This window comes from Rhinolophus sinicus, linkage group LG02 (genome assembly GCF_036562045.2).
Source record: "Rhinolophus sinicus isolate RSC01 linkage group LG02, ASM3656204v1, whole genome shotgun sequence".
NCBI classification, from domain to species: Eukaryota; Metazoa; Chordata; class Mammalia; order Chiroptera; family Rhinolophidae; genus Rhinolophus; species Rhinolophus sinicus.
In genome coordinates this window covers 1,049,635-1,077,630 of record NC_133752.1, presented here as the reverse complement: position 1 = coordinate 1,077,630, position 27,996 = coordinate 1,049,635, and the positions used below count along the sequence as shown (strand labels likewise).

The 27,996-nt window shown below is 46.0% G+C and overlaps 1 protein-coding gene across 1 annotated transcript in view; it reads left to right on the top strand.

Moving 5' to 3' along the window:
- HAUS3 (HAUS augmin like complex subunit 3) overlaps positions 1-27,996 on the top strand; it is a 141,624-nt gene that overhangs the window by 85,355 nt on the left and 28,273 nt on the right. The window contains exons 17-19 of the mRNA XM_074320283.1: positions 9,643-9,700; positions 10,521-10,595; positions 11,474-11,588. Coding sequence (XP_074176384.1) covers positions 9,643-9,700; positions 10,521-10,595; positions 11,474-11,588 — 248 coding nt within the window. The remainder of the gene's footprint in view (positions 1-9,642; positions 9,701-10,520; positions 10,596-11,473; positions 11,589-27,996) is intronic.

The following is a 27,996-nucleotide window of genomic DNA, read 5'->3' as shown; positions in this document are numbered from 1 at the left end:
CCCAGGCCTGGCTCTATACCTGGAACACCTGGAACATAGTAGGTGCTGAGTATTTATTGAATGAAGAACTGGATGTGTGATGCGCTCCTGAGTCGTCTTCCAGTGTCTCCAAGTCACCTGATTTGGGATCATCGTCAAGATGACCGCGTGGTGACAGTGTGGGCCACGCTTCTTTCCCAAGCCAGACTGTCACGTTGTTCACCCTAGTCGTGATGTCTTCTGTTTGTCTAAATTCTCCTTTTCCCTGATTCAGATATGTTAGGGTTCATGCCTGTCACCCCTTGTTTTGTATGTCCCTGTTAGGACTCTCGTGTTTTTACAGAGGCCTGAGGACCCCGTTCTCATTGCACTTGCCAGGGGCTACATTCTTACCCTTTCCTCATCATCTAATACCTGCTTATCAGGTGTGGCTTTAGATATCCCTTCTAATGTTTCTACAATGACAAGGCCAGTTTTTGTCAATGTCCTCATTTCACTGCAGTGCCACTCGTGATATTGGCTCAGAATTCGTCAACATTTTGTAATTCAAAGTATCCGAACTTTCACGTTGTATTTTCATGAATTCTTTAGTATCCCAAGTATCCAACCTTCTTCTTCTAGGTTGGTATTTTTTAAAACACTTTTTAATGTCACGGTTTTTAAATGTATTGATTGGAAATGTTAAAATCCAGGCATTCTTCAGCTGACTTTTTGCTTTGTGAGTCTCTTTTCCCTGTTAGTTTTCTTTTTTGTTCTAACTATATGTGCAATATTTTGTTAGCATGCTTGTACTATAATAGATCTTTGGTATGTAACTGAGTTGGAGCCAAACTAAGATTTTGTCATATGATGGTTAATGGTTTGATATAATCTGTGATTCATTGACCCTTCATGCTTTCCCTTCCCTTCAAGCCATTGTTCTGCTTACATCTGTTTAGATACCTTTTCCGTCCCCTGAGGTCCCTGAAAACCTCTTCCTCCAGCCCAGCCTCTTTGCCTGCTTAGTTCTCCAACATCAACTCAGGGGACATGTCCGTCAGGAAGTCTTATTTGATGCCCCCACCCCATCCTCCGGCTCCCAGAGCTCAGTGAGAATAAGACATGGACCCAATGTAATGAGCGTGCGCGTGTCCATCATCTGCCTAAAAGCTTAGACGTCACTGGTACATTTAGAGCCAAGTACATTCATCCTTTCCCAAGTGTGTCCTTTTCAAATCGCTTCCCCTTTCTCTCCCAATTTTACAGTGTATCATCCCTTTTTCATCTATTTCCTTAAATAATAGGTGAGATTTTTGTACTATTTTTAAACACTATATAAATGGTATCATATGTACTTATCCTTACACAGCTTTCTGTTTTCATGCGACATTGTGTTTTTGAGATTTATCCACGTTGACAGAAGTGGCTCTCATTTATCTTGGCTCCTGTATAAGTATTTCCTTGTGTAAATATACTAGATATTTTCCAGTTTTCCACTATTGGAAACAGTGCTGCAAGAAGAAAACAGCAGTGCTGCGATGAATATTCTCGAGCGTGTGAGAAGCTGTGTAGCGTTGCCCAGTTTTCCGGAGGCTCCGCATGTGTCCGCGGGTGCGGGGCAGCTCCCACTCGCCTATAGCCTGTGGCCCTCACAGCTCCACAAATGCCCTGCTCTCCGTATTTCCCGACGTCCTTCCTGGTAGTCTGGTGAGCCTGTTCTCTGCAGTCACACTGCCCACGCCCCTCGGGCCCACGCCGTGCCCACCCTGCCGGGCAGAGGCTCACTCTCCCTGGTGGCCTGGCCTCTTGCTCTGCCCACCCAGTCACCCTGTTCCTCTGCCCCGCCCTTCCCAGGGGGTGACCCCCGGGCAGCTGGCCGCCCTTCCCAGAGGGTGACCCCCGGGCAGCTGGCCACCCTTCCCAGAGGGTGACCCCCGGGCAGCTGGCCGCCCTTCCCAGAGGGTGACCCCCGGGCAGCTGGCCGCCCTTCCCAGGGGGTGACCCCCCGGCAGCTGGCCGCCCTTCCCAGGGGGTGACCCCCCGGCAGCTGGCCGCCCTTCCCAGAGGGTGACCCCCGGGCAGCTGGCCGCCCTTCCCAGCCCCCTCCTCTTGCTGTGCAGCCTGATGTGCTCCTCCTCCTGCCTTGGAGCCACTGCACGTGCTCCTCCTTCACCAGCAGCGTCAGCTCCCACTGCCCTGTCACGACCCTCAAATCCCTCTTCATTCAGCTTTCCTTCAGGCCTTTCAAAAAAAGAAGTCCCAGTGATTTCACCAGCTTATGCCACACCTACCTCTGCCCCTGGTCACTCAGGCAGGAACTAGTGTGTCTAGCTGGTCACCAGGTCCTGTGGGCCCTGCCTCCTGGGCGTTGCTCCGCTGCCAGTCTCAGCCACTCACCTTGGCCCTCCGCCGCCCCTCCAGGGGTCCACTCTCCCCGCGGGCCACCAGCGGGCACCTGGTGGCCTTCCTCAGGTGCCAGCCCGGTGCTCTAGCCCTTCTTAGTTTCCATTTGTCCCCAGCGCTCTCAGGGTGAAGTCTGGATTCCTCACCTACCCCAGGGCTCCTTGTGTCTGACCCCCGCCTCCCTCTCCGGCCCCACCCACTTCCTGCCGCTCCGCATTCATTCATTCACAGACATTTACTGAGTACTTACTTCTGTGTGCCAGGCTGTTCAAGGTGCTCATGCTGAACGGGTCAAAACCTCTGCCCTGTGGTGTCGGGGGCACTGGAGGGCATTAGACAGACAACAAACACACTAAATAAGCCATGATGTGGAAGATGATAAAGTGTGGAAAACAGAGTGCACAGGGGCGTCAGAGAGGGACAGGTGGAGGAGGTGATGATGGAAGGGAAGCTGAGGAGGTGGAGGAACAGGCCAGGGGGTGTAGGGGGAGGAGCATTCCCGGAGAGGTTGACTCGCCAAGGCCACCTGAGCCACTCACAGGACGCCCAGCACCACTCAGGCTCAGGCCGCACTGCCCTTGGGGCTCAGATCAGTTCCAGTGCGGTGGTGACAGCCCTCTTGGGGAGGTCCAAGGGCCCTTACTCTGTTGTCTCTACCAGCTGTGCTCGCTCCCGTGGCTTTCACTGGTTCTGTTTGCCTCGTGTTCTTAAGAACAATGATCTCAGGAAGCACCTGGCGCTGAGCAGACTCTGGAGGCAGCAGAGCCTGGTGTTGGGCAGACCTGAGTTCAGATCCCAGCCCAGTTCCTAGCAGTGTGGCTCTAGCAAGTTATGGCACGTCTGGAAAACTCAATTTTCTCATCTCTGGAATGATAAAAATAATGCCTCTCTGCTGGGTTATTGTGAAAATCATTTCTGTTTCATTTCATTCATTCAGTTAATATTTGTTGCTTGCTCCTGTGGCTAGGAAGGGTCAGAGGTGCTGAGGACGGGAGTGATGCCACAGGCGTGGCCCTGCCCTCGGGGGCCTGTGTTCATCGGTTCCCGACAGCCTATCAAGGGTGCCTCACGTGGCCTCCAGAGATGCTGCTGCTGTCATCACGTGCAGACCAGGACAAAGGGGGGCCAGCTGTGACCCTTGTTGTGCGGGTCACTGCTATTCACTGTCATTCCAGAGGTTCCAAGGACACACCAGGGAAGACAGGGCTGCCGTCCGTCACTGTCTTTCCACCACCTCCCCCGTGTTGCATCTTCCGTTTGGGAACTTTGACCAAACCGAAGGTGACAGTCACTGGACTGATGACAGTGCCAGGCCCAGGCGACGCAGGGGGCGGAAGGCAGCGGGAGGACGGCCTCACGGTCAGATGGTTCCCTGTTTAGCATTGTCACCTACAACTGCCGGCATTTTTCACAAATGCCAAACTTCAAACATCACCTTGGCACCCTGCCTTTTGCTGAATGGGAAATAAAGGCTGTTAACACTGAGTTTTTCTAGATCAGCTCTCTCACTTTTTTTAAACACACAAAGTTCACCATGAAAACAAGTGCTAGAAGTGTGCCCACTTTTCATGACGAGCGCTTTCTCTCTCCAGGCACTGCTGGGAGCTGAGAAAAGGGAACCTGAGGGATGCAGAGCGTGCATTTCTGTGCCGGGGGAGGGCAGTGGTGTTTGCAGGGGGACCGGCACCCCGGTACACGCAGTGCTCACCAAGAGCTCTGAGCTGGGTGCCTTAGCTGCAGTCTGATCTGCCCCTGACGTGGCATGCTGGGGACAGAACACGTCCTGTTTTGTACAGCCGTAGACACTGAGTTACTTACGCACAGTGAGTCCATTTGTAGATGCCCTTTATTGGGCTGAGGAAGTTCTCTTCTGTTCCTAGTTGGCTGAGATATTTTAATAAGAATGAGTGTTGGATTTTGTTGAGTGCTCTTAACATTCTGTTGTGATGATGACTTGTCTTTGGTCATTCACTCTAATCTTACTGCTACATGAACTGTTTTTGGATTTTAAACCAACTTTGCCTTCCTGAGATAAATCCCACTTGGTCATGGTATATAGTCCTTTTTATATGTTGCTAGACTTCAGTTTGCTAATACTTTTTTGAGGACTTTTTTGCATCTGTATTTATGGGTGTTATATCGATGTCTAGCTTTGGTGTCAGGGTGATACTGACATCAGAGTGAGCTCCTCAGCCCACCTTTCTAGAAGGACCTCTCATTGCTGAATATTTTGAGAGTTCTTTATATATTTTGACTCCAATGTGATTTGCAAGAAATTTCTCCTAGTATGAGGCTTGCTTTTCATTCCCTTAACAAACCAAAGGTTTGGTGGAACCAAATTTTTTTTTTTATGGATTGTTCCAAGTGTTCCATCATGGGTTGTTTGAATTGTTTTATTTATGGATTATGCTTTTGGTGTATATCTAAGAACTTATTGTCTAACCTGAGCTCACAAAGATTTTCTCTTAAGTTTTCTTCTAAAAGTTTTGGAGTTTCACATTTAGATCTATGACCCATAAATTATAGAGTCAGCTTGTTGATAGCTATGAAAAAGTCTATTGGGATTTTGATTGGAATTGTGTTGAATTTGGGGGTCATTGGCACATTAATTTTGAGTATTCTAATCCATGAATATGGTATATCTTTTCATTTATTTAGGGCTTCGTTGATTTCTTTCATCAGGGTTTTGTAGTTTTCATCATACAGATTTATACCTAAATACAGTGGTGCCAAAAAAATGTATACAAGTGGACACTTTGATCAACGTTGCTCAAGCAGTAGTTCACCATAATCACAAGTGTCTGGACGCTGATGGTAACCACTTTGAGCACCTCTTGTAATTTCAGAAGTCAAATGTGACTTGTATTCATCTTCTGTTGTCAGTATATATCTAATATCACAATTTAATAGTTTTTTCCTTTCTTAAAATATATATACATTTTTTGGCACCCTCTGTATTTTGGGGTGCTATTATAAATGACATTGCTTATTTAATTTCGATGTCCAGTTTTTCATTGGTAATATGTAGACATAGAATTTATTTTTGTGTATTAACTTGATATCTTGGTCAACTCGTTTATTATTCCTAGGAAGCTTTTTGTAGGGTCCATAGGGCCTTCTACCTAGACAACCATGTCTGCAGTGATTAATGACCATCTTGTTTCCTCCTTTGTACTGCGTGCTTTTTTATTTTCTTGCCTTATTGTGCTGGCTAGCAGTTCCTATATTACATTGAACAGAAGTGTTAGGAGTAGACATTCTTGCCCTGTACCCAATCTTAAGGGGAAAACATTGAATTTTTCACTATTAATGATGATGCTAGCTTTAGGTTTTGTCACAGATTCTCTTTGTCATGTCAGAGGATCCCTTTTATTCCTAGTTTGCTAAGAATAGTTTTTATCATGAATGGATGTTTAATTTTGTCAAATGCTTTTTTTGCATCTATTGAGATGATCATGTGAATTTTCTTCTTTATTAATATGGTGAATGACATTGATAGATTTTCAAATGTTGAACCAGCCACTGCTAGGATTTGTGGGATCAATCCTACTTGGTTGTGATGGATTGTTTCTGTTGCTGGATTTGATTTGCTAATATTTTGTTTAGGATTTTTTTGTGTGCCTATATTCCTGAGAGAATATAGTTTGTAGTTTTATTTTCTTGAAATATCTTTGTCTGGTTTTGCTATTAGGATATTACTGGCCTTATAAAATTAGTTAGAAAGAATTCCCTCTTCTTTTATTTTCTGGTAGAAATTGTATAGAATTGGTGTTGTTTATTCCTTAAATATTTGGTGGAATTCAACATTAAAACTATCTGGGACTGGGAAGGGAGGGGATGCGTGTGTGTGTGTGTGTGTGTGTGTGTGTGTGAGAGAGAGAGAGAGAGAGAGAGAGAGAGAGAGAGAGAGAGAGAGAGAGAGAGCGAGAGCTGGTTCTTAACTACAGTCAATTTTTATAATAGATGTAGGTTATTCAGATTTTCTGTTTTCTCTTGAGTGAACGTTAATAGTTTATGTCTTTCAAGGAATTGGCACCCTTTGTCTAAGTTGTTGAATTTATGGACATATCATAGCTCACAGTGTTTCTTTACTGTCCTTAATGTCTGTGTGATCTGTAGTGATATCCCCCTTTTATTTCTGAAATTAATCATTTTTACCTTACTTTTTTTCTTGAACAGTTTGGGTAGCGGTTTATTAATTTTATTGGTCTTTTGCAAAAGCAGCTTTGGGTGTCATTAATTTACCTCTGTTGCTTTCCTGTTTACAATTTCATTAATTTCAACTATTAGTTTTCTGTTACTTGCATTGGGATTAATTTTTGCTCTCTTTTTTTAGTTTCTCAAGGTAGAAGCTTAGATAGTGATTTGAGACCTTTCTTCTTTTCCAATATAAACATTTAATGCTGAAACTTTTCCTCTAAATACTGCTTTAGCTACATCCTATAAACTTTGATATTGTGTTTTCTTTTGCAATCCATTCAACACATTTTGTAAATTCCCTTGATACTTTTACTTCGACTCCTGGCTTAAGAAGTATGTTGTCTAATGTTCAAATATCTGGGAGTTTTTTCGATATCTTTCTGTTACTGATTTGTAGTTTACTTCTATTATGGCCTGAGAACATACTTTGAATGCTTTCAATTCTTTTAAATTTTCTAAGTCTTGTTTTATGGCCTGTGATATGGTCTATCTTGAACAGAGTTCCATGTTCACTTGAAAAAATGTGCGTTCTGTTATCTTTGGATATAGGGTTCTATAAATTGCAATTAGGTCAAACTGGTTGACAGTGTCATTCAGGTCTTCTGTATCCTTGCTGATTTTATCTCTATATTTCCACAGGTTACTGAGAAGGAGTGTTTAAGTCTCTAAGTGTAATTGTGGATTCGTCTATTGTGTGTTACAGTTCTATCAGTTCTTGCTTTGTGTGTGTTTAAGTTCTGTTGTTAGATATCTACATATTTAGAATTATTATATTTTCTTTGTAAATTTCCCTTTTTATCATTATGTAATATTCACTTTACTCATGGTGAGTTTCCTTATTCTGAATTATACTTTGTCTTATATTAATATAGCCATTCCAGATTTCTTTCAATCAGTGTTTGTATGATATATCTTTTTTCATTCATTTACTTTTAATCTATCTAAGTCATATTTAAAGTTGATATTTTATAGCCAACATATAGTTGGATCTTGTATTTGTGCAATCTGACAAACTCTGTGTTTTAATTGGTGTATTTAAAGTATTTAAATTTAATGTGATTATTGATGTGGTAGGATTTGGGTCTACCATTTTATTTTTCTGTTTGTCCCTTCTATTTTTTGTTTCTCTGTTCCCTTTCCTGCCTCCTTTGAATTTTTAAATAATTTTTAGAATTCCATTTCAATTTATATATTGAATTTTTGGCCACATCTCTTTGTATACTATTTTTAGTAACTGCTATAGGAATTATAGTAGACATACCAAATTTTAATGCATTTTTAGATTTACTATTTTACCAGTTCAAGTAACTTATAAAAAACTTTAAAAAGCCATTGAAGCTCCTTTAATTTCACCACTTTCTGTTATGATTGTCATATGCATTATATCTATATGCATTGTAAACACCCACAGGAAGTGTGATAATTTTTGCTTTTAACAGTTACAAGTATTTCAAGGAACTTGAAAAAATTAGTATCTTTATTGAGATACTGACTATTTTGTTGTTCATTCTTCATTCCCGAGGTTCCAGTTTCCCTCTGGAGACAGTTCCCCTTCAGCCCCGAGAACTTTTGTTAACTCTTCTTTTAGAGCAGGTCTCCTTATGACAGATCCTCTTCATTTCTATTCATTTGAGAATGTCTTTGATTCACCTTCGTTCCTGGAGCGTAAGCTCTGAGTGGACAGTTCTTTCCTTTCCACACTCGAAATGTGTTGTCTCGTGGTCCGATGGTCCTCACCACACCCGCCATCCGCATGGCTGCTCTCTCAGCGTGTCCTTTGGCTCAGGCTGCTTTCAAGACTGTTTTTCATCTTTGGTTTTCAGCAGTTTGCTTATCAAGTTCCTGAGTGTGATTTTCTTTTAATTTATCCTGTTTAGGGTTGTTTAGCTTCTTGAATCTGAAAAACATGTCTTTCACTAAATTTGGGAAATTTTGAGCTTTTTTTTTTCCTGCACAAATTGTTTTTTTCTCCTTCAGGGGCTGAAATAGCAGAATGCTTTTGATACTACTCCACAGGTCCCTGAGGCTCTGTTCATGTTTTCCCCCAATAGTTTTCGCCTCTCCTTCACATGGGATAGCTTCTATCCACCTACCTTTAAGTTCACTGGCTCTTTTTTTCTGTCATCTCTATTCCATTATGAGCTTATCATTTAAATTTTTTTTTTAAAGTATCATGTGATTCTAATGTACAGAAAACTTGAGAGTCACTAGCCTCTCTCTCCAGGCTTCAGTGTCCTCACCTCAGAAAGTGAGGATGATAAAACCTGCTTTCCTACCTCCGAGGGCTGCAGGGACCCTAAAGCGTGTCACCTGAGATGCTCCGTGGTTTGCACGGTAGCACAGTGGGCCCGATCTAGTCCAGTGTCCAAGGAGCTCCCTTGCCAGACAGTGCAGGCGTCACTCACTGTTCAAGGTCCTGCCAAGGACCTCAAGGCCATTGAACAGGAATTCTCATGGTTTGAATAATGGAAGCAGGCTAGAGGCCGGCCAGCCTCTCAGTACCCAGCTGGGATCTGTCACTACTGCCCCAGCTTGTAACGGTGTGAAGGTGCTTGACAAACGGTCCCAGCGGTTTTCAGGGCACACAGGCACATTTGTCACCTTCCTTGGGCATGCTGCAAGTACCCTAGACTGGTACTAAGTGCCAAGAGAACCAGAGGAGGGGCTGATCGGGACAGAGAGACCAGAATTTTCATCTTCAAGTAAGTTTTTAAAGGGAAATACAATATACAAATTTCACAGACATCTATGGTTAGCATATTTTGTAGGAATTTTTAAGTTAACTAAGTTTATAAGTTAGGCTGCTGCTAAAAGAATGACTGTATATAATTATGATAAGGGTCACAGGCTAGAGTGAAAAAGAACTGTTGTGACATTTGCTGATACAGTTTCTGATATACCCACAAAATTATGTGTGAGTGTTCTGCAGTGGTATTAAGTATTACTATGCTTATGCATAATATGTTGGCATTAGCTATTTTGTTAATGTTTAATAAAATGTAACACTTTTTAAATACCCTTAAATGTACAGATTAATTTGAGTAGATATTTCAGCTGAAGCTATTCCGCTCTTATTTACAGAATATCCAAGGTATCTCCAGGCACCCAATTCAAATGACTAAACCTCAAAATTTTAAAGGTAACACGTTTTTTTTGCTTTGCTAACATGTTGGATAACATTTTTAAAAATCCTACAAGCATAGTGATTGTTTTTCTATACGCCTAACTGCTTTGCTTTCCTGGAATTCTCTGTACTTGCATGATCAGGATTTAAATGCACACTGAAAAATAAAATGCAGCTAAAGTGATGTGTACTTCCCTTTTAGCAGCTCACAAGTTAAAGGAGATGATAGGTGTACAAAGCTCCCTCCTACTATCTCTCCCCCAACCAATTTCCGACTAAAGAAAAACAACAATAGAACAGCTTTTGCTGAAAATGACTGGAAGTGTTTATGAAAGCAGACCGCCCCTCTTCTTTCCCTTAAGCTACTTCACCGTAATACTGAGGCTTATGTTTCTTAAAAAGGTCAAATCTGAGCAAAGAACAATGACGCCTGATGAGCAGCCCTTTTCCAAATGCACATCTTGCCTCCACAAGATGCTGGAGCTGTGCTGGTGACGCCTTTGCCACGTGCTCAGTGTGCTCCTTAGGGCTTGTGCTCCCTCCAGCCTGTCCCCTTGGAGGCTCAGCCAGCCTCTCGGCTCTCACTAGAATATGTTCCAGGGTCGGTGGTTGACCTTTTCTTCATTAGGATTTCTAGACAGAGCAGAAAATCTTAACAAAAAATCTATTGACTTTCAGTAGTAATATGATCTTTTAAAATTACATGAATAGAAGATTCAGAAAAATCCAAAATCTAGACTCCTTTGACTTTGGAAATTAAAATAACTTTGTGTGAGGACTGCCTACAGATCAGCCATGCCCACGCTCACCAAGCACTCTTGTCGTGACGATTCAGGTGACGAAGATGAAATCACCATCTCCCCGAGGGCCACGTTTGTCCCATCCCAAGGCCACACCTTCCTAGCAGCAGGTACCGCCAACCCTTATAGGAGGCACTGCGTGTCACTGTGGCTCACTGTGCACTTCATACGGTTAAAACCTTTAGAAATCTTGTCATTCAAAGGCAGATGTTTCTAGGAAGCAGGTTTCTCACACACAGCACAGGACAGCTCAGCTTCCAGGGCCCCTCCCTTCACCATATCTATTATAGGTCCCATAATAGGGTAGACCGCTGCGTGGTCCCACCCAGTCGGCCCCCACCCCGCCCCACCCTCATCCCCCACAGCTCTCTGGCCATGCTGGCCACTCTGCTGTCCCCCGACAACCAGCCAGCTCCCCCTCAGGCCCAGCATGAAGCCCTTGTCCCCACATACTGTCCTGCTCCCCCTTTGCCTCTTCTGTGCCTCTGCTCAGAGGTCACTCTCTTCATGAGGCGCACACTGACCACCCTGATAGTAACAGCATCTCCGACACTATGCTTGAACCTCCTTATCTGTCTCTGTCACTTCATTTCTCACCTTCTAACATCCACTCAAATCACCCCCCTCCTAGAATGTAAGGTCCATGAGGAAAGGGGTTGTTGTCGGTTTTGTTCAGCAATATCTCCCAAGCACGTGGCCCAGCACACAGTAGGCCCTTTCCAAAACTCTGATGTACACAATGAATGGTTGAATGGATACAGCCCTCCCTGGAGGCACTGCCGCCTCATAAGGCAGAAGTGGTCTCTCGGACTTGCAGACACGGGGATGGCCAGTGGCCCTGAGGCCACAGAACCCTGGCAGGCGGGAGGGGCTGCTGACCTTATGCGGGCGGAGAGGAAGGCTGAGGGTGGGCTGGGTGGGTAGCGCCAAGCGCCAATGAGGGACGTTGTTGGCGGATTCTGAATTAACGCACAACTCTGTCTAACAGACTTTTCACAGATTGAATTGCGCATTCTTGCACACTTATCGGGGGATCCAGAACTTTTGAAGTTATTCCAGGAATCTGAACGAGATGATGTATTTTCTACCCTGACTTCACAGTGGTAAGAGATATGGGTTCACAATGTTATCAGATCTGCAGGAATGCCTGCATGATTTAAAAGCCTGAAGTTATCCCAAGGCTATTTTCATAAGAGAGAAATGATATTTTTCTCTGGCAGTTAATCTTTTCGAAAAGAAGAGTAGATAAGTAGGATGCCAAGAGCGTCCTAATAATGAAAACCCACAGCTCTTCACCGCTAACAAAGAAGCCGATTGCTAAAGAATGTAATAAAAATATCGGGAAAATGGAAAGTGCCAATCACACGTCCCCGTGCCCCCTTCACACCCGGATGAACAGAGCCAGGATGGCGGGCACCTGCGCTCCCTGCTCAGGGTGGACAGTCACGACCACGCGCCCCACACCGTGGGCGGCCAGGAGCGCATCAGGCCGCACGGGACATTCCTGCCCCGCAGTGACTCACGCACGAGAATCGCAGAGGCGATGGCCACGGGTTCTGCCGGGCTGCTCACCCGTGTTATCCAAGGCCTGTCTTTCTGTGCCTGTGTTCTTGGGATGCTGGCTTTTCTTCTTCGTGGCTGTGAACTAGTGCTGCCTGCCCATCTCCAAAGCGAGAGGGGAGGAAGGTGTGGGCTCTCCTCCCACCCCTCCCTGTGCTCGCTCAGGAGGGTGAAGGCCTGGGCCAGAGCCACTGCGGACAGCCCTTACAGGGCGCTTTCCAGAGCCGGGCTGTGCAGCTGGCATAGCCACAAGGGAAGCTGGTAGAGGGAACGCTCTAGAACAAAGAGGGCCAGGGACATCACTGCCGGGAACAAAGTCAGGTTCTGCTACGAGGAGGAAGCGGGCCTGCGTGGGCCAGCTGTTCGGAAGGTCTCTGCTCCTGCTGGCACAGTCCCCGCTTTCAGCAGCTGCAGGCGCCACCCGCCTCCTCCAATGGCATCTTCCCTCGCGTGGCTCCTCCTGTGGACCTCCTCTCCTTCCCATCCCACTTCCTCTTGTCACCTGTCACTCTCAGGAGTCACCCTAGAGACATCACTCCACCAGGGCTGCGCTGTGTTCTCAAGCCCCTGCACTTCCCTCCTGTACACTCACCTCTCTGTCATTGTCACTGTCTTTTCTGAAGACATGTGAGCCCTCCCAGGGAAGGGCCGCATGCCCCTGTCCAGTGCAGGTGCTGGCCACGCTGCCCTCACTGCCTCCCCTCTCCAGCTGCTGAGCAGGTCTTTCCCTCCCGAGGGCTCAGGAAGCTCTTTCCCCAAAGGTCCCTGTGGCTCAGGCTCATCTGTCACCCCACCCACCGTGGCATTCCCTTGAGACCTCCTAACCTCCCTGCCCTCAGAGCACCGCTCTACCCACTGCTGCACGCATTCCCATTTTCCTTACCATCTGTCCCCACTGGAATGTCAGTCCAGGGGGCCAGGCCACTCTTCTCCCTGCCCTGCAACAGCAGGTGTGGGAGACTCAGCGAGGATCTGTCACAAATGAGTGAAAGGCATAGAATTCAGACTTTCCTGCTTCTGAGCGTCAGACTGAGTCCCAACCCCCTGCATGAGCCAGGGGCATCCACCTGTCACTCCCTCCCTGCCCTTCTAACACTCTGGCCTCCCATCCCACTGCCATAAAATATGACTGGCCTCCACCCTGACCCACCTCAGCCCTCGTGCAGCACAGGCTGTTTCACACCTAGATCTTAGCCAGGTGTGGCCTGGGTTCCACTCTCTGACCCCAGCTCCTGCCCTCTGAGCTCTGTTCTCGATGGCCTTGCTCCCAGCCTCTGGGCAGCCCAGCCCCCATCCTGTGCCTGCTCCTGCCGTCAGCACACTGTGGTTTGCACTGCAAGGTGCAGCCCAGGTGGGTCTTCTGCATCTGGCCCGTCCTGGGCACTCGGTCGCAGTCCGCTGGGTGACACTAGGTGAGAGAAGACAGACAGACCCTGGGCCTCGCTGTGCAGCGCCCTCAGACACCCCTTAGGGCTTGGTGCTGCTGGACCTCTCCCCGCCTCTAGCCCTCAGGGGCCCTACTGTCCACTGTCTCACCTTCCGCCTTCCAGGTGCTGCAGAAAGCCAGAGAGTAGTGGTGAATGCATCCACTCTAAATTCAGGTCAACCCACCTGACGGACCCTGAATGGTCTCCACTTTTGTCTGGTCAGCTGCTCCAATCTTTTCTGACATCCCACAAATGTCTACTCTTCTCTCTTACTCTTCAAAGGACCTTCCCCTCTTGCTTGAATGACAGAGTAGAGGTCCTCAGGCATGAGCGCTTGAACTCTTTCCTCTCTGCCTCCATACGTCATTGTAGGGCCTCCTACCACCTTCAAAGCTGCCTGCCTCAAAGGAGGAGACGTCCTCTGTTGCCAAGATAGGACTGCGCACTGCACGTGACCAGGCAGACTAGGCAAGACCACACTTCAGACATCGGGGTGGCTGGCACCCCCTGGGTGGGGCTGTACTGTCCCCCTCCATATCCCTCTGTTTTCCACTGTAACTCTGGCATTGTTAATATCCCTTGTTGGCTTTTACCCTCCCCTCTACTGAAAAGAAAAAGAAAGAAAAAAAAAACCAACTCTCTAGGGTTGCCTGTAGGGAAACCCTACCTTCAGCCCCACTGAAGCCCTCATGTACTCTTCAAGTACAAAATAAGTCTACCCGTAGCCCTGTTCTTTCTCGCTGCTGGCACATTCTGGCTCTTTTGAACAAACTTTCATTTTACCTACTTGGGCTTTTCTTCTTTCAGTGTGAGGTCTGGAACTCCTCCCATCTAAAACAATGGTCGCCTTTCTTCAGGGCGCAGTTGGCACTGAGGCCCCAAGCCAGTGTTCCCCACCCCACCCCCACCCCGCTCACAGGCTCTGCAGGGATCTGTGTTGACCTGCAGCATCACTGACCCGGTGCCTCCAAGTGCCACTGCTTTCTCCTGGCTCACTGCGCCTGGGAAAACACCCTTCTTGGTGCTATAACGCACATACCATAAAATTCAGTCTTTTAAAGTGTACAGTTGGGTGGTTTTTATGATAGTACGTTCACAATGTTTTGCAGCCATCACTGCTGTCTAATTCTAGAACATTTCTGTCACCCCAAAGAGAAACCCCACACGCTTCAGCCATCACTCCCCATTCTTCCCTCCTCATGGAAGGAATCTCTTCTCTGTCTCGGTACATTTGTCTGTTTTGGACATATGGAATTATACAATATACGACCTTCTCTGTCTGGCTTCTTTCAGTGGACATAATGCTGTTAAGGGTCAACCATGTTGTTGCACACATCAGCATTTCACTCGTTTATATGGCTAAGTCATATTCCATTACACGGAATAATGTATTCTCTGTATCTTGGTTTAAAAAAGCAAGTAATACTCCACTTGTTTACCCAGTCTCAGTTGATGGGTATTTTGGTTGTTTCCACCTTTTGGTTATTATGACTACTACTGTACTATTCCGGTAAACATTTATGTGCAATTTTTTGTGTGGACATGTTTTCATTACACTTGGGTATATACCTAGGAGTAGAATTGCTGGGTCATGTAGTAATTCTATGTTTAATTGTTTTTATTGTGGTAAAATAGCATAACATAAAATTTGTCATCTTAATCATTTTAGAATGTACAATGCACTGGCAACAATATTTGATTTTTTTGAGTAACTGCTGAACTAGTTTCCAAAATAGCCGTCCCATTTTACATTCCTGAAAACAGTGTATGGGTTCCAATTCATCCACATTCTCACTGATACTCCTTATTATCTATTTGATTCCTGGTGGGTGTGAAGTGGTATATCATTGTGGTTTTGATTTGCATTTCCCTTATGACTACAGATGTTGAGCATCTTTTCTTGTGCTCACCACTTATTCTTTATCTTTGTCTCTTTTCCCTCCTTTAGAGCTCAGTCTTTTCTGTACTGCCTCCCAGAAGATGTCCTTTCTCCTGTTTCACTTTTCCTCCAGATAGGGTATAAGATAATATAGAATTTTTAAAGCATGTAATAGATTTAATAACACCCTGTCCTCTCTCCAGAGGTATGGAAAGCCTTAGAAGATGATTCCTGCTTAGACAGGAAGAGTATTTGGCTTATTTGGTTCACTCTTGAGCTCTGTTGCCATCTTAGTGCTTTGATGGAATAATGCCCTGGATATTCTCCTTTGTAGTGTGTGAAAGAATCTGTGATTCAAGATGAGTGTGTGTGCATAGATGACCAAGCATGTCTTTTGTTCAGTGAGCTCAAAGCTACTCTGGCTGTTGCTAACCAAGTATTATAGCAAAGCATTTTTGTCAAAGTTTCAAGTAAAGTATGCAGCTAAAGCAGCTCCAAGAGGGAAATGTGTAGCATTAAATGCTCAAGTTACAAATGAAGAAAAAAATCTCAGATCTATAATCTAAGTTTTTATCTCAAGAAACTTGAAAAAGATGAGTAAAATAAACCCAAAGCAAGCAGAAGGAAGGCAATAATAAAGATAAGAGCAGAAATCAGTGAAATTGAAAGTAGGAAAACAATAGCGAAAATCAGTGACACAAAAGCTAATTCTTTGAAAAATCAGCAAAATTGATAAACCCTAACAAGACTGACAAAAATAAAAATAGAGAAGACACAAATCATCAATACTTGGAAGGGAATAGATGATATTAGTACAAATCCTGCAGGCACCAAAAGGGTAATAAGGGAAAACTATGGACAACTTTATGCTCAAAAATTCAGCAATTTTGAAGAAATGGACCAATTTCTTGAAAACCACAAACTACCAAACCCCAACTAAGATGAAATAGATAACCTTAATAGTGCTGTTATAACTATTGAAGAAATTGAATTTGTAATTGAAGAGCTCCTGAAAAAGAAATCCTCAGGCCCAGATGGCTTCTCTGTAGTACTTTACCAAACATTTAAAGAATTAACACCAATTGAAACTAGGCTCCAGTCAAGATAGCAGAGAAGGTAAATGCTGTGCTTGCCTCCTCCCATGACCACATTAAAATGACAACTAAATTATAGAAAAATCAACCTGGAGAAGCAGCTGAAGACTAGCTGAACAGAAGTCCTAGAACTAAGGATATAAAGAAGAAGCCATGTCAAGACTGGTTCCAAATTTCTAAAATGAGTATAATAGTATATAATTGAATTAAAGTATGAAAAGCATTTATCTCATTGTCTAACTCATAGTAAGAGACCAATAAATGTTTAACATTAAAAAAAGAATACCAACTGTATACAACTTTTAGCAGAAAATAGAAGAGGAAGGAATACTTCCCAATTTATTCTGTGAGACCAGCATTACCCTGATGCTTAAACCAGGCAAAGAGATATGAAATAAAACAAACCCCACTACAGATCACATCACTTACATACTTGGATGCAAAATCGTCAACAAGATATTAACAAACCAAATCCAACAATGTCTAAAAACAATTACACACCATGTTGAAGTAGGATTCATTTCAGGTGTGCAAGTATGATTAAACATTTGAAAATCAGTGTACTCCCCCATATGTCCAAGCTAAAGAATGAAAATGCTATGATTATGTCAATTGACCCAGATAGAGCATTTGACAAATTCCAGCACTCATTTATGATACAAATTCCCAGGAAGTTAGAACGCGAGGGGAACAACCTCAACTTCATAAAGAACATCTACAACAAAAACTACAGCTGACAGCATATTTTATGGTGAAAGTCTGCTTTCCCCCCTAAAGTAAGGAACAACTTCTTAATAGTGAATGTTGAAGTCTAGCCACTCAATAAGGCAAGAAAAAGAAAGAAATGGTATACAGATTGGAAAGAAATAAAACTCTCTATTTGCGGATGACATGATTGTCTATATAGAAAGTCCCAAAGAATATACAAGAAAAAAAAAATTTAACTCCTACAACTAGTAAATGCTTTCAGCAAGGTCATAAGACACCATGTCAACACCCCAAAATCAACTGCATTTGTATAAACTGACAATGAACATGCAGAAACTGAAATTAAAAATGCAGTACCATTTACAGTCACTCCAAAGATAATGAAATACTTAAGTATACAGTTAACAAAATAAGTACAGGATCTCTATGTCTAAAATTACAAAATACTAATCAAGATTTTAAAAATAAAAATAAATTACAAAATGCTGATGAAGAAATCCAAAATCTAATAAATGGAGAGACATGCTGTGTTCGTGGAATGGAAAACTCAACATAGTAAATGTGTCAATTTTCCTTAAATTGGTATATAGATTTAATGCAATTCCTATTAAAACCCAAGCAAATTTTAGAATAGACAAGCTTATTCTAAAATTCATATGAAAAGGCACAGGCCCTAGAATAGCTAAAATGAGGCGCAGCTGGTTGGTCCAGTGGTTAGAGCGCAGTGCTCATAACACCAAGGTGGCCGGTTCGATTCCTATGTAGATAGGTGAGCTGCACCCTCCACAACTAGATTGAAAACGACTTAACTTGGAGCTGATGGGTCCTGGAAAAACACACTGTTCCCCGACATTCCCCAATTAAAAAAAAATAACTAAAACGACCTTGACAAAGACTAAAGCAAGAGGAATCACTGCCTGATATTGAGACTTAATATATAGTAACCAAGAGAACATGGTGTTGGCAGAGGAACACACACATAGAGCAGTGGAACTGAAAACAGAAAGCCAGAAACAGACCTGCACAAACATGCTCAACTGATTTTTGAAGAAGGTTTAAAGTAGGAGGCAGAAAATAATTCTCCTCAGGTTCATGTCAAGCTGATCACTCAGAAAGCCAGCTTGAGAAGTTCATGTCCACATCGGCTATTGCATGTCTTTCCCACATTTTATTAGTTTGCATTAGTTCTTGGGAGGACTTGAAAACTAAGAAGCTTCTGATGTCTGCATGCTGATCGCTTCTAATTCTCCACCCACAGTAGTAAGCCAGCACTGTGACTTACACTGTAATTAGTTGCTGTGGAAATGATTTTTATGTTCCATACAGAGGATGAGAATAGCACATGGTAAAGAAGCAGCAAGATCAAATACACTCTTTGAAATGTTTGTTTCATGTAAACGCCTCATTGTTTGAAACACAAAAGGCACTTAGGTATTATATTCTGAAATACTCAGTAACATTTTCAAAGAATAACAATTTCTTTGACAAATCTTTACGAATATCTAGCTTATATACGAGGTCTGACGATTAAGTTCACGAACTCATCCTAGAAAAAGTGCTGCATACCTCGTTGCTGAATATCCCATGGTCACCTTCCAAGTACTCCCCTTGGGAAGCTATGCACCGACACAAGCGCCTAGTCCACCCTTCAAAGCAATGTTGGAACTCTTTTTCTGGAATGGCCATCAGAGCTGTCATCATATTACCCTTGATGTCCTGAATGTCATCAAAATGTCTTCCTTTCAATATTTCCTTTATCTTCAGGTAAAGAAAGAAGTCACTGGGGGCCAGATCAGGTGAGGAGGGAGGGTGTTCCAATACAGTTATTTGATTACTGGCTAAAAACTCTGTCACAGACAGTGCCATGGGAGCTGGTGCATTGTCGTGATGCAAGAGGCATGAATTGTTGGTGAAAAGTCCAAGTCATTTTCATCTAACTTTTTCATGCAGCCTTTTCAGCACTTTCCAAATAGTAAACTTGGTTAACTGTTTGTCCAGTTGGTACTAATTCATAATGAATAATTCCTTTGATATGAAGAAAAGTTAGCAACATCATTTTGACTCTTGATTTGGACAGATGGAATTTTTTGGTCATGGAGAATTGGCTGACTTCCATTGTGCACTTCGATGCTTTGTTTCAGGGTCATGTTGGTACACCCATGTTTCGTCACCAGTGATATAACACGGCCCAAAACATCGTCTTGCCTCTCCAAACGGTCTTGGCAAACTTCGACTCTCCTTTGCTTTTGTTCATCGGTGAGCTCCTTCGGGACCATTTTTGTACGCACCTTTCTCACGCCAAGGTTTCTCATTAAGATTTTCCTAACTGTTTCTCTATTGATATTTACTTGATCTGCCATGCTTTTCACAGTCAGCCAACAATTTTGACCCACAATTGGACGACTTTTTGCAATGTTTTCGTCAGTTCTGATCGTTACTGACCTCTCTTCAGCAGTGGCGCGTTCTCTCCCCTCAGAAAAATGTTTAATCCATTTGTACATTGTCATTTTCGCCATGGCATTATCCCCATAAATTTGGACTACGTGTCCCTGATTTCACTTCCACTCTTGCCAAGTTTAACAAAAAATTTAATGTTTGTTCGTTGCTCTAATTCAAGCTCAGACATTCTCACGATGTCACACAAACACACACAACAACAATAATGAACTCCACTCAGCAAGACACCACCACACATCGACACGAGCACAGCTGTGAGACACTGATATGCCAAGGTTGTGACACCTGACTGAGCTGTTTGTACAGTGCTGCCTATGTAAGTGCATGGTGGCAAGTTCGCGAACTTAATTGTTAGACCACATATACAAATGGAGACTTGGAATAAGTCTTAGGAATCACCTGTAAAACTATGATTTGACCCATGAAAGCCTGAGACCCAGGGATCTGGGAGTCATCAAGGCAGAGCTGGGACCAGCGTTTGCATTTTCAAATGCACTGGACTCGGCCACTCCGTCCTACACTGCAGGGTCCCACATGGCCCCAGGGCTTCTTTCTTCACAACGATCATTACATAGTTGCCTGATTACGGGGTTCCCTAGAAGTTTTACAAAATGCAGATGAAAGCCAGTCCTTACCAGCTGTGCATTCAACTCAATATTTTCAGACCGAAACCTGAAAAAGTATTTCCCGCTGCGGAACGTGTTTGTTTTTCTTCTGCTTAAGACCTTTTGGGGTGCTTTTCTGAGATATTCTTTCTAAGGCAACTGTGGTGGATAGTACTGTGGGCCGGGCCGCCCTGTCTCGGGGAAGATGGTGCTTCCCCACCCAGTAGGTGTCAGGCTTGGGCATGTGACTTGCTCTGGCTAATAAAACGTAAGCAAAAATGACATGTGTCATTCCTAAGCTGAGGCTTTAAGAAACTGCACATGATTTGTCTTGATCTCTTTTTATTACTGTAGCTGGCACAATGGACAGAGGCCACTCTGTCATCCTGCATTACAAGTGGTGGGCCAGCCCGTGATGGCAGCATAGGCCCATGAGAAATAGACAGTTGTCACTGTGGACAGTGAGACCCTGGAGTGATTTATTATGACAGCACAGCCTGGCCTGTCACTGTATCTACAGGGCTTTGTACCAGAAGTAAGGCTACTATCACAGGTGGCACTGGCTTCAGGACTAGGTGGCAGGCAGTGAGGAGATGTCTGTTGGAGGCTGGAGGGTGACATTTGGTAGAATTGTCACCTGTGATAACTCGTGAGGCCAATAACATCCCAGTGAGCTGAGGCTTTGGGCAGACCAGGCCAGCAGAATGCGCAGACCGGCTTCGGGTTGCCCTTGTGTGCAGGCGACAAGACTTACAGGAAACAAGCTCAGGCTGCAGCTGTTTAAGGAATCTGCCCATGGTCACACACTCACCATGTCAGCACTGGGACCATTTCACACAGTTTGATCCTAGAGCCGTGGCTCCTAACCCTTGGGGTTTTAGGGAGTCAATGCCCCACACCTCTTTCTCAGTCCCCTGTGTTTGGAATGGTGATAGAATCTCCAGGGATCTATCACCATTAAAGCAGGCCCTTTGCAGAGATGGGGCAGAGCGAGGACCAGCGGAGGGTGACACCAGCGCTAGTGGCAGCGTTTGGAAGAACGCGGTCCTGCAGCATGGGGGCGCCGGGAAGGGCCGTGGGAGCTGGCACTGGAGTCTGCGAGGAACCCCGCCCCTCCTTCCTCCCACCCTCCAAGACCTACTGGTGCCCCTGTTGGCATAACCCAAGTGAAGCCGCTGACACCAGAGCTGTCTGTGGAGCCCAGTCCCTCAGGACACAGCAACACAGGGATTCAGGATGGGGAAGAGGGGAACACCACGCCGGAACCCCCTGAGAAGCACGGCAGTGCAGGCGAGTGGATTCCAAACACCAGCAGCTTTATTCTCACGAAGCCCAGTTGGAAAGCATGGCGTATGCTGTGGTCAGATGGACTGCTCCCACCTGCCCCTAAGTGGGACCAGCCCCACATGGCAAGGCCAGTGCTCGTCATGTGGGAGGACAGACCAGAATGTACCTGAGCTGGAGCTAAGCAGGCTCGGTCCTCCTGAGCTCTCCAGCCAGTCAAGCCACTGCACCCACTGGAATGGGAAGATCCTTTGCCACTGCCTCCCGCTGATGGATTCCCAAAGCTGTGTCCCGTGCCCTCTTTCCATCACTCACCGGCTCCCAGAACGCCCTCCTCCCTCCCCTGGTTCTAGCTGGGCTCCACGTCCAATTGCGCCATTAGCTGCTAGCATGAACTCAGGTTGTTTTGTTTATAAAATGGGAATAAGGGCACCTAGTCCCCAAGGTGACCATCCATTCGTCCACTCAACCAAACTGAGCACCAATCATGTGTTGATACAGCCGTGAGAGAACAGGTCGCCTACACTCGGGGGCGGTGGCATAATGCAACGCAGCGTAACATTTCATTGCAGGTTTGAAAGGTCATAAAGGAGAAACACAGGGTCAGAGAGGGTGCGGGACAGTGCTCTGGCCCAGCCTGGAGTCGGGAAGACCTCCTCGGAGAGGTTGGACGGAGCTCTCTGAGGAGAGGCGAGAAATACAGCACGGGAAGGAAGGGTGGCTTCTGAAGCCAAAGGAGCAAAGGCGGAGCGAGGCCCTCCGTCAGGTGAGAGCATCGCAGGGCCTGGAGGTAAGAGCGAGCAGGCGTGTGGCAAGTGCTTATCCCGTGCCTGCAGCTCTCTGGTGCTGAGCTCCAGCCCAGCAGCTCCGGTTCTCAGCGGCAGGTTCCCCAGCTGCCCCAGGACTGTTCCAACTGGGCAGTTCTGGAGGGAGCTGAGCACCAGGACCCAGTCCCTGCTGAGCCGTCCTCCCTCCCAAACCCCAATTCCAGCCAGGCCTGTGGTCCCTCTTACCTCTGGCCTCTTTCCTGTGACCTCCTACCCTTCCTGATGTCGTAACTTCCTGCCCCACTGCAGACTCCCCCTTCACAGCCACCCTCTACTGGCTCTCCTTATGGCACTAAGATGTAGTCAATCTTGTGACCCCTCCAGGGCTTCACCCACAAGCCAGCAAACCATGGCAAGCTCGGGCATGAACGCCAAAGCACCCAGTGAGATTCAGGAGCAGATAAGCCACTGCTGTCATGCTGCCACTTACAGTGGCTCTGGTGGATGTAATAAAGAGAGGGGCATCACAGCTGGATGGAAGAAGCAAGAGGGTCATCTCAGGAAGATGTGCGATTGCCTGCCTCAATATACGCAACAGCCAGTCAGCAAGTGGAATGGAGGAAAAGGTGCAACAAAAAGGTACAATAGCAGGGCAGCCGGTTAGCTCAGTTGGTTAGAGCCCGTGCTCTTAACAACAAGGTTGCTAGTTCAATCCCCACATGAACCACTGTGAGCTGCGCCCTCCACAACTGGATTGAAACAACTACTCGACATGGAGCTGATGGGTCCTCGAAAAACACACTTAAAGTGAATAAAAGTTTTTTTTTTTAAAAAGTACAGTAGCTGTGACACACTTAATAAAAATCATGCAAGAAGTAGATGAAGAAAACCTAGAGAAACACGGAGAAGACAGAAAGTCACAAATTTTATCGAGATGTTATGTCTCCTTCCGTTAATATAGAGAATATCCTGATGAGTAATGCCCCCAAAATCAAGACTTTTTTCAGTAAGTAAGCAAACTAACCTGCAGTTTTTGATGCAAAATAATCCACAATAACCATGAAAAAACAATATTATGGAGGAGGAATAGGAAAGACCAAGTCCTACCAGACACTAAAGTGTATTATGAAGGCAGTTACTGAAACGCGTGGCGTGGATGTAAAATGGAGTTGACCAGCAGAGAGTGCGAATTCCCCAGGCAGACCCAGTGCGTGTGAATTCGTGTGTGATGAAAGGACGCAGTGCCTGACTGCAGTGACCAGCAGGCTCACCAGTCATCTGCCCAGGACTCACCAGACAGCCTGGCTGCCAGCCCTGGAAGATGGTGTCTGCAGCGCAGCCGTTCTGACTGAGCCGGCAGGTCTCGTCCTACTGTGTGGATCAGGAATGCGGGCTAGCTCACTTCGGCATTACCCCAGGGCAAGAATTTATCAAGGAAGACCATCACCGTTACGGGGCCTTTGAGATGATTTGCACAGGACACAGCAACCAGCTGAAGAGTGGGGGTCTCACAGGACTTCCGGGAGGAATGAGAGAGGAGGGAGCTCGCAGCAGGCAGGTCAGGGATGCATGCCAGTTCCGTGTTTCACAGGACACCTGGGAGGGTCTGCATGGGAAATTGCCCAGTCAGCGTCTTTTCCGCTTGGGTCTGTGAAGGACGGTTCTCCCTGTACCTGCAGGGCACAGGGATTGTGTGTGGCCTTCTCTGCTTCCTTAGGCTCCTGGTTTTGGTTGTTAACTGTGAAGGCCAGACTCTGGCATCTCAGCATCATAAGCGAAAGCAGACCCATAGAGAAATGAAGAAGAGCCAAGGAGGAGTTTAGCAGTAAGAGTGACACCACCTCACGGGTTTTCTTCTTCAGGGACATCGGAGTGAGCAAGGACTGGGAGTGGGGCTACAGACTCAGCAGTTGGAGGGGCCTTCGGAGCGTGTCGGGGCCAGCTGCAGGGCAGTCTCCACTCACCGTCCAGAGGGAAGCCAGAATGCTTGCCCAGAGCTCTGAGTTCAGCGAGCAGATTGTCAGCCAGTGGGGCACTGTCTGCAGAATGGCCGGCTCTTGAGCCCAGTACCCTGGAGACCCCTAAGCACCCAAATATACAGGCCACTTTTCTAGGGTGATCGATTTCTGCAGAGAAGCCTCTTCATTTTATGGATCATCGTCGTCGTCTGTGGGAGAGCAGACACCTGGCTGGGCTCAGGCTGACTGTTTGGCGTGGGTGAGGGTGCGGGTCCGAGAGGCTGCTTGGCCATTCTGTACATGCGTGTGCGTTGAGTGCACGCCTGTCCCGCTTTCAGGCCCACTTCGCTCTCCTGCCGTGCACTGTACCTGACACGGCCGCTGCTGTCACCCCTGCATACTCTCAGGTGCAGTGTATCCACCCCCCATCAAGCCTATCCCTGTCTTTCCTGAATGTGCTGCAATCTCTTGCCTGCAGGTGGATAGCCCCTCTCCTGTCCTCTTCCTTCTGGGAGATTTGCACCTTTTAATTTCTTTGCTTTATTTTGGTGGCGTCTCAGGAGAGAGCAGAGGTAGCGCTGTGTGACCAATCTACCTCTTTATGGAGAAGCCCATCCACTGCTGAGCAGAGAATGGGCTGGACGGCAAGGAAGGCAGAGGGGTCATTGTGTCGCCGGAGTGAGGGGTGACAGGCTCGTTCCAGGGATAGCTTGTGGAGGTGGCAGAACCAGTCCTCGATGACTGACACCATTTGGGATGTGGGGGTGAGGGGAGGGACGCGTGTCAGGAAGAGCAGCAGGGTGGGCGACTCGCTTTGACTGAGGTGGTGGGGGGCCCTTGCGAGGCAGGAGCAGAGTCCCGTGTGGGCCGTGTGGAAGGGGCTGTCTCCGCACATCCACAAGGAAACGCCAAACCGCTCAGTTTGCAGGGTGGGTTTAGAAGGCAGGTATGGGGGACTTGGTAGGGGCTCACTGAATGGTAACTGTAAACGTCATTGCCCTGGGGTAGGATGGAACTGTGTGTGTGCCCTGCTTGTGCACATTTCTGAAGGGAACCAGACTCAGTATTGCCCCAGAGTGATACTCACCTCCTGGGGGTGAGCACGTGAAGGGGGTGCAGGTATCATGGGGGAGGCGACCGCTGGGTAGTGATGCCGACCTCTGGCTGGAACTCAGAGTCGGAGCCCAGAAGCTGAGGCGTGGACAGCCCTGACCCATGACTCGAGGCCACAATCTACCATCTGGTCCACTTCCTGCCAAGGCCACAGATGCAACTGTCATGGCTCATGTGGTCTGCGGGGCAGCATGCGTCCCGGGGCAGCATGGGCAGTGTTTCTCAATCAGATCTCCCTCCAGTGAGTGTTAATTATTCATGAAGGGCTGGGGGGGGGGGGTGTTTCCTGGGGGAAATTTGAGTAAAGAGCTCAAGGACTGATCTTGACTTCTGCTTTCCTATGAGATGAAAGCAATCGGTCTCTGACGTTGCTGGTGGGTCAGATTCTGCAGCTGCTGTGGAAATAGTCTGGCGGGTCTCAGAAAGTTAAACGCAGAGTTCCCATGTGACCCGGCAGCTTCACTCCCAGGTGAGGTATCTACCCAGGAGAACTGAGCACATCTGTCTACACAGAAACCTACGCACAAACGTTCACAGCAGCCCAAAGGTGGGAACAACCCACATGTCCATCAAAAGAGCATGTAAACAGAGCGTGGCCCATCCGTGTCGTGGGATATCACTCAGCCGTAGCAAGCAGGGAGTAACATTCATGTTACTACGGAGATGGACTATGAAAACACGGTGCTCTGAGAGAGAGGCCACACAATTTGTGGTTCCATTGTACGAGATGTCCAGAATAGGCAAATACGTGGAGACAGAAACGGATGAGTGGCAGCCAGGGCTCGGGTGAGGAGGTGGAGAGTGACTGTAAGTGTCCTAGAATTAGGTAGTGATGGTGACAGCGTGTGTGAATGTACTGAAAAACCACTAAAATGGTACACCTTAAAAGGGGGACTGGTATACATAGGAATAATATCTCAATAGTAGAAAAATGTGAAAGTAATCAGTCACTCTCCCTAACAATTTTTTAAATTATAGTTAAAAATGAATGGAAATATAAGTACAGCAATTCAGTTTGGGATGATGAAAAAGTCCTGGAGTAAATACCATGTTTCCCCGAAACAAGATCTAGCTGGACCGGGTCTTATATTAATTTTTGCTCCAAAAAGCGCATTAGAGCTGATGGTCGAGCTAGGTCTCATTTTCAGGGAAACACGGCAGTGTGATGGCCACACACCATCGTGAATGTACTTATGCTGCTGACTTGTACACGTGAGCATAATTAAAAGGATAAATTTTATGTATATTTTACCCCAAAAAATCTCAACTAAGGGGAATACACACCTGAATGGTAGACATGGCGTTTTAAATGAGTGCCTGTGTCACGCGCTGTCCGGGGACACTAGGAAATCAAGACTGTTTGCCTGCAGGGTCAGTGGCCCTTGGAAACATGCTGTAAGTCTGAGCTTGAGCGGGACCCGGAATGGACAGCCCTGGCCTTGGGGCCCTTCCTGTGCTTCTCTGTGGCTCATTTTCTCTGAAGTCAAGCTGTTCTCCACCTGCCCCATGGGCCTGTTCAGTGGAAAGTGCCATGGGAGGAGCTGTCCAAGGGCTAGGCCACCCTCATGCCTGGCTCTCAGGCCAGCCTGACATCCCTGGGCAGTGCAGCTTTGGCCCGAGACCAGTGTCTCTGCTTCCAGGAGCTGGAGGACGGGTTAGCGTGCACTCTCCCCTTTAGTCAGTTTTTCAGAATCCCCACTCGCTCAGGCGACTGCCCCACTCAAGTGCCAGAATCTGTGTCCTCTCGTTTCTCAATCCCAGCCAGTCTCCTCCGTCAAAAGTGATGTCTTGTGCTCTTTATTGGCATTTTACAGGACGAAGATGTTCTGCTCATCAGCCATTCTGATTTCTACTAAAGATTTTCTGTTTATATCCTCTGCCCAGTTTTCTGTTAAATTGGTTTTTTTCTTAATGACCTGTAGAAGTCCTTTTCATATTCTGGATATTACTCTATTTCTCCCAGTTATGGTGTAGACTACTTTATCATTCATTTCTTATTACGGTTTGTATTATTTGTGTCTTTTTATCAATACTCTCCTATTTGCAGAAGCTTACATTCTCCTTTGTTTTCCTTACCTTTATTTAAGATCTGCCTTTTTTTTTTTTTTATGTGTAGGCTTTTAATCCATCTGGACTCTGATTTTGTGATACAGGAAAGCAAAGATCTAATTTGATGTTTTCCACATGGCAGGCCAGTTGTCCCAGTGTGCTGCGTGGGAACGTCTCCACGGGGCCCACCATCCCCCTTCATGCACCGAGGCCCATGAGCCACAGGTCTGCTTCTGGGCTTCCCGTTCTCTTTGCAGTGTTTTAGCCTCATCCTTTCGTGTTTTTTTAAATTAATTTGTCTCTAATTTAATTATGTGTATGAAGTGAAACAGGTATTTAACTTTATAACTTTCCAAATAATTAATGAATTGCAACCCAATATAGATTTGAAATGCCAAATCATAGACCACGTATTTGTATAGTCTCTGGCCTGTTTTTGGCTTTGTGTGTTCTTCTGCTGACTTCTGTTTTTATATCAAAACCCTGTCTGATCTGGTCATTACTCCCTCATTGTTCACCCTTTCTAACATCATCATGACTGTTCTCATTCAGATGGACTTTAGAGTCACTTTATAAAGATTTCAGCCCACATCCCACTGATATCTGATAA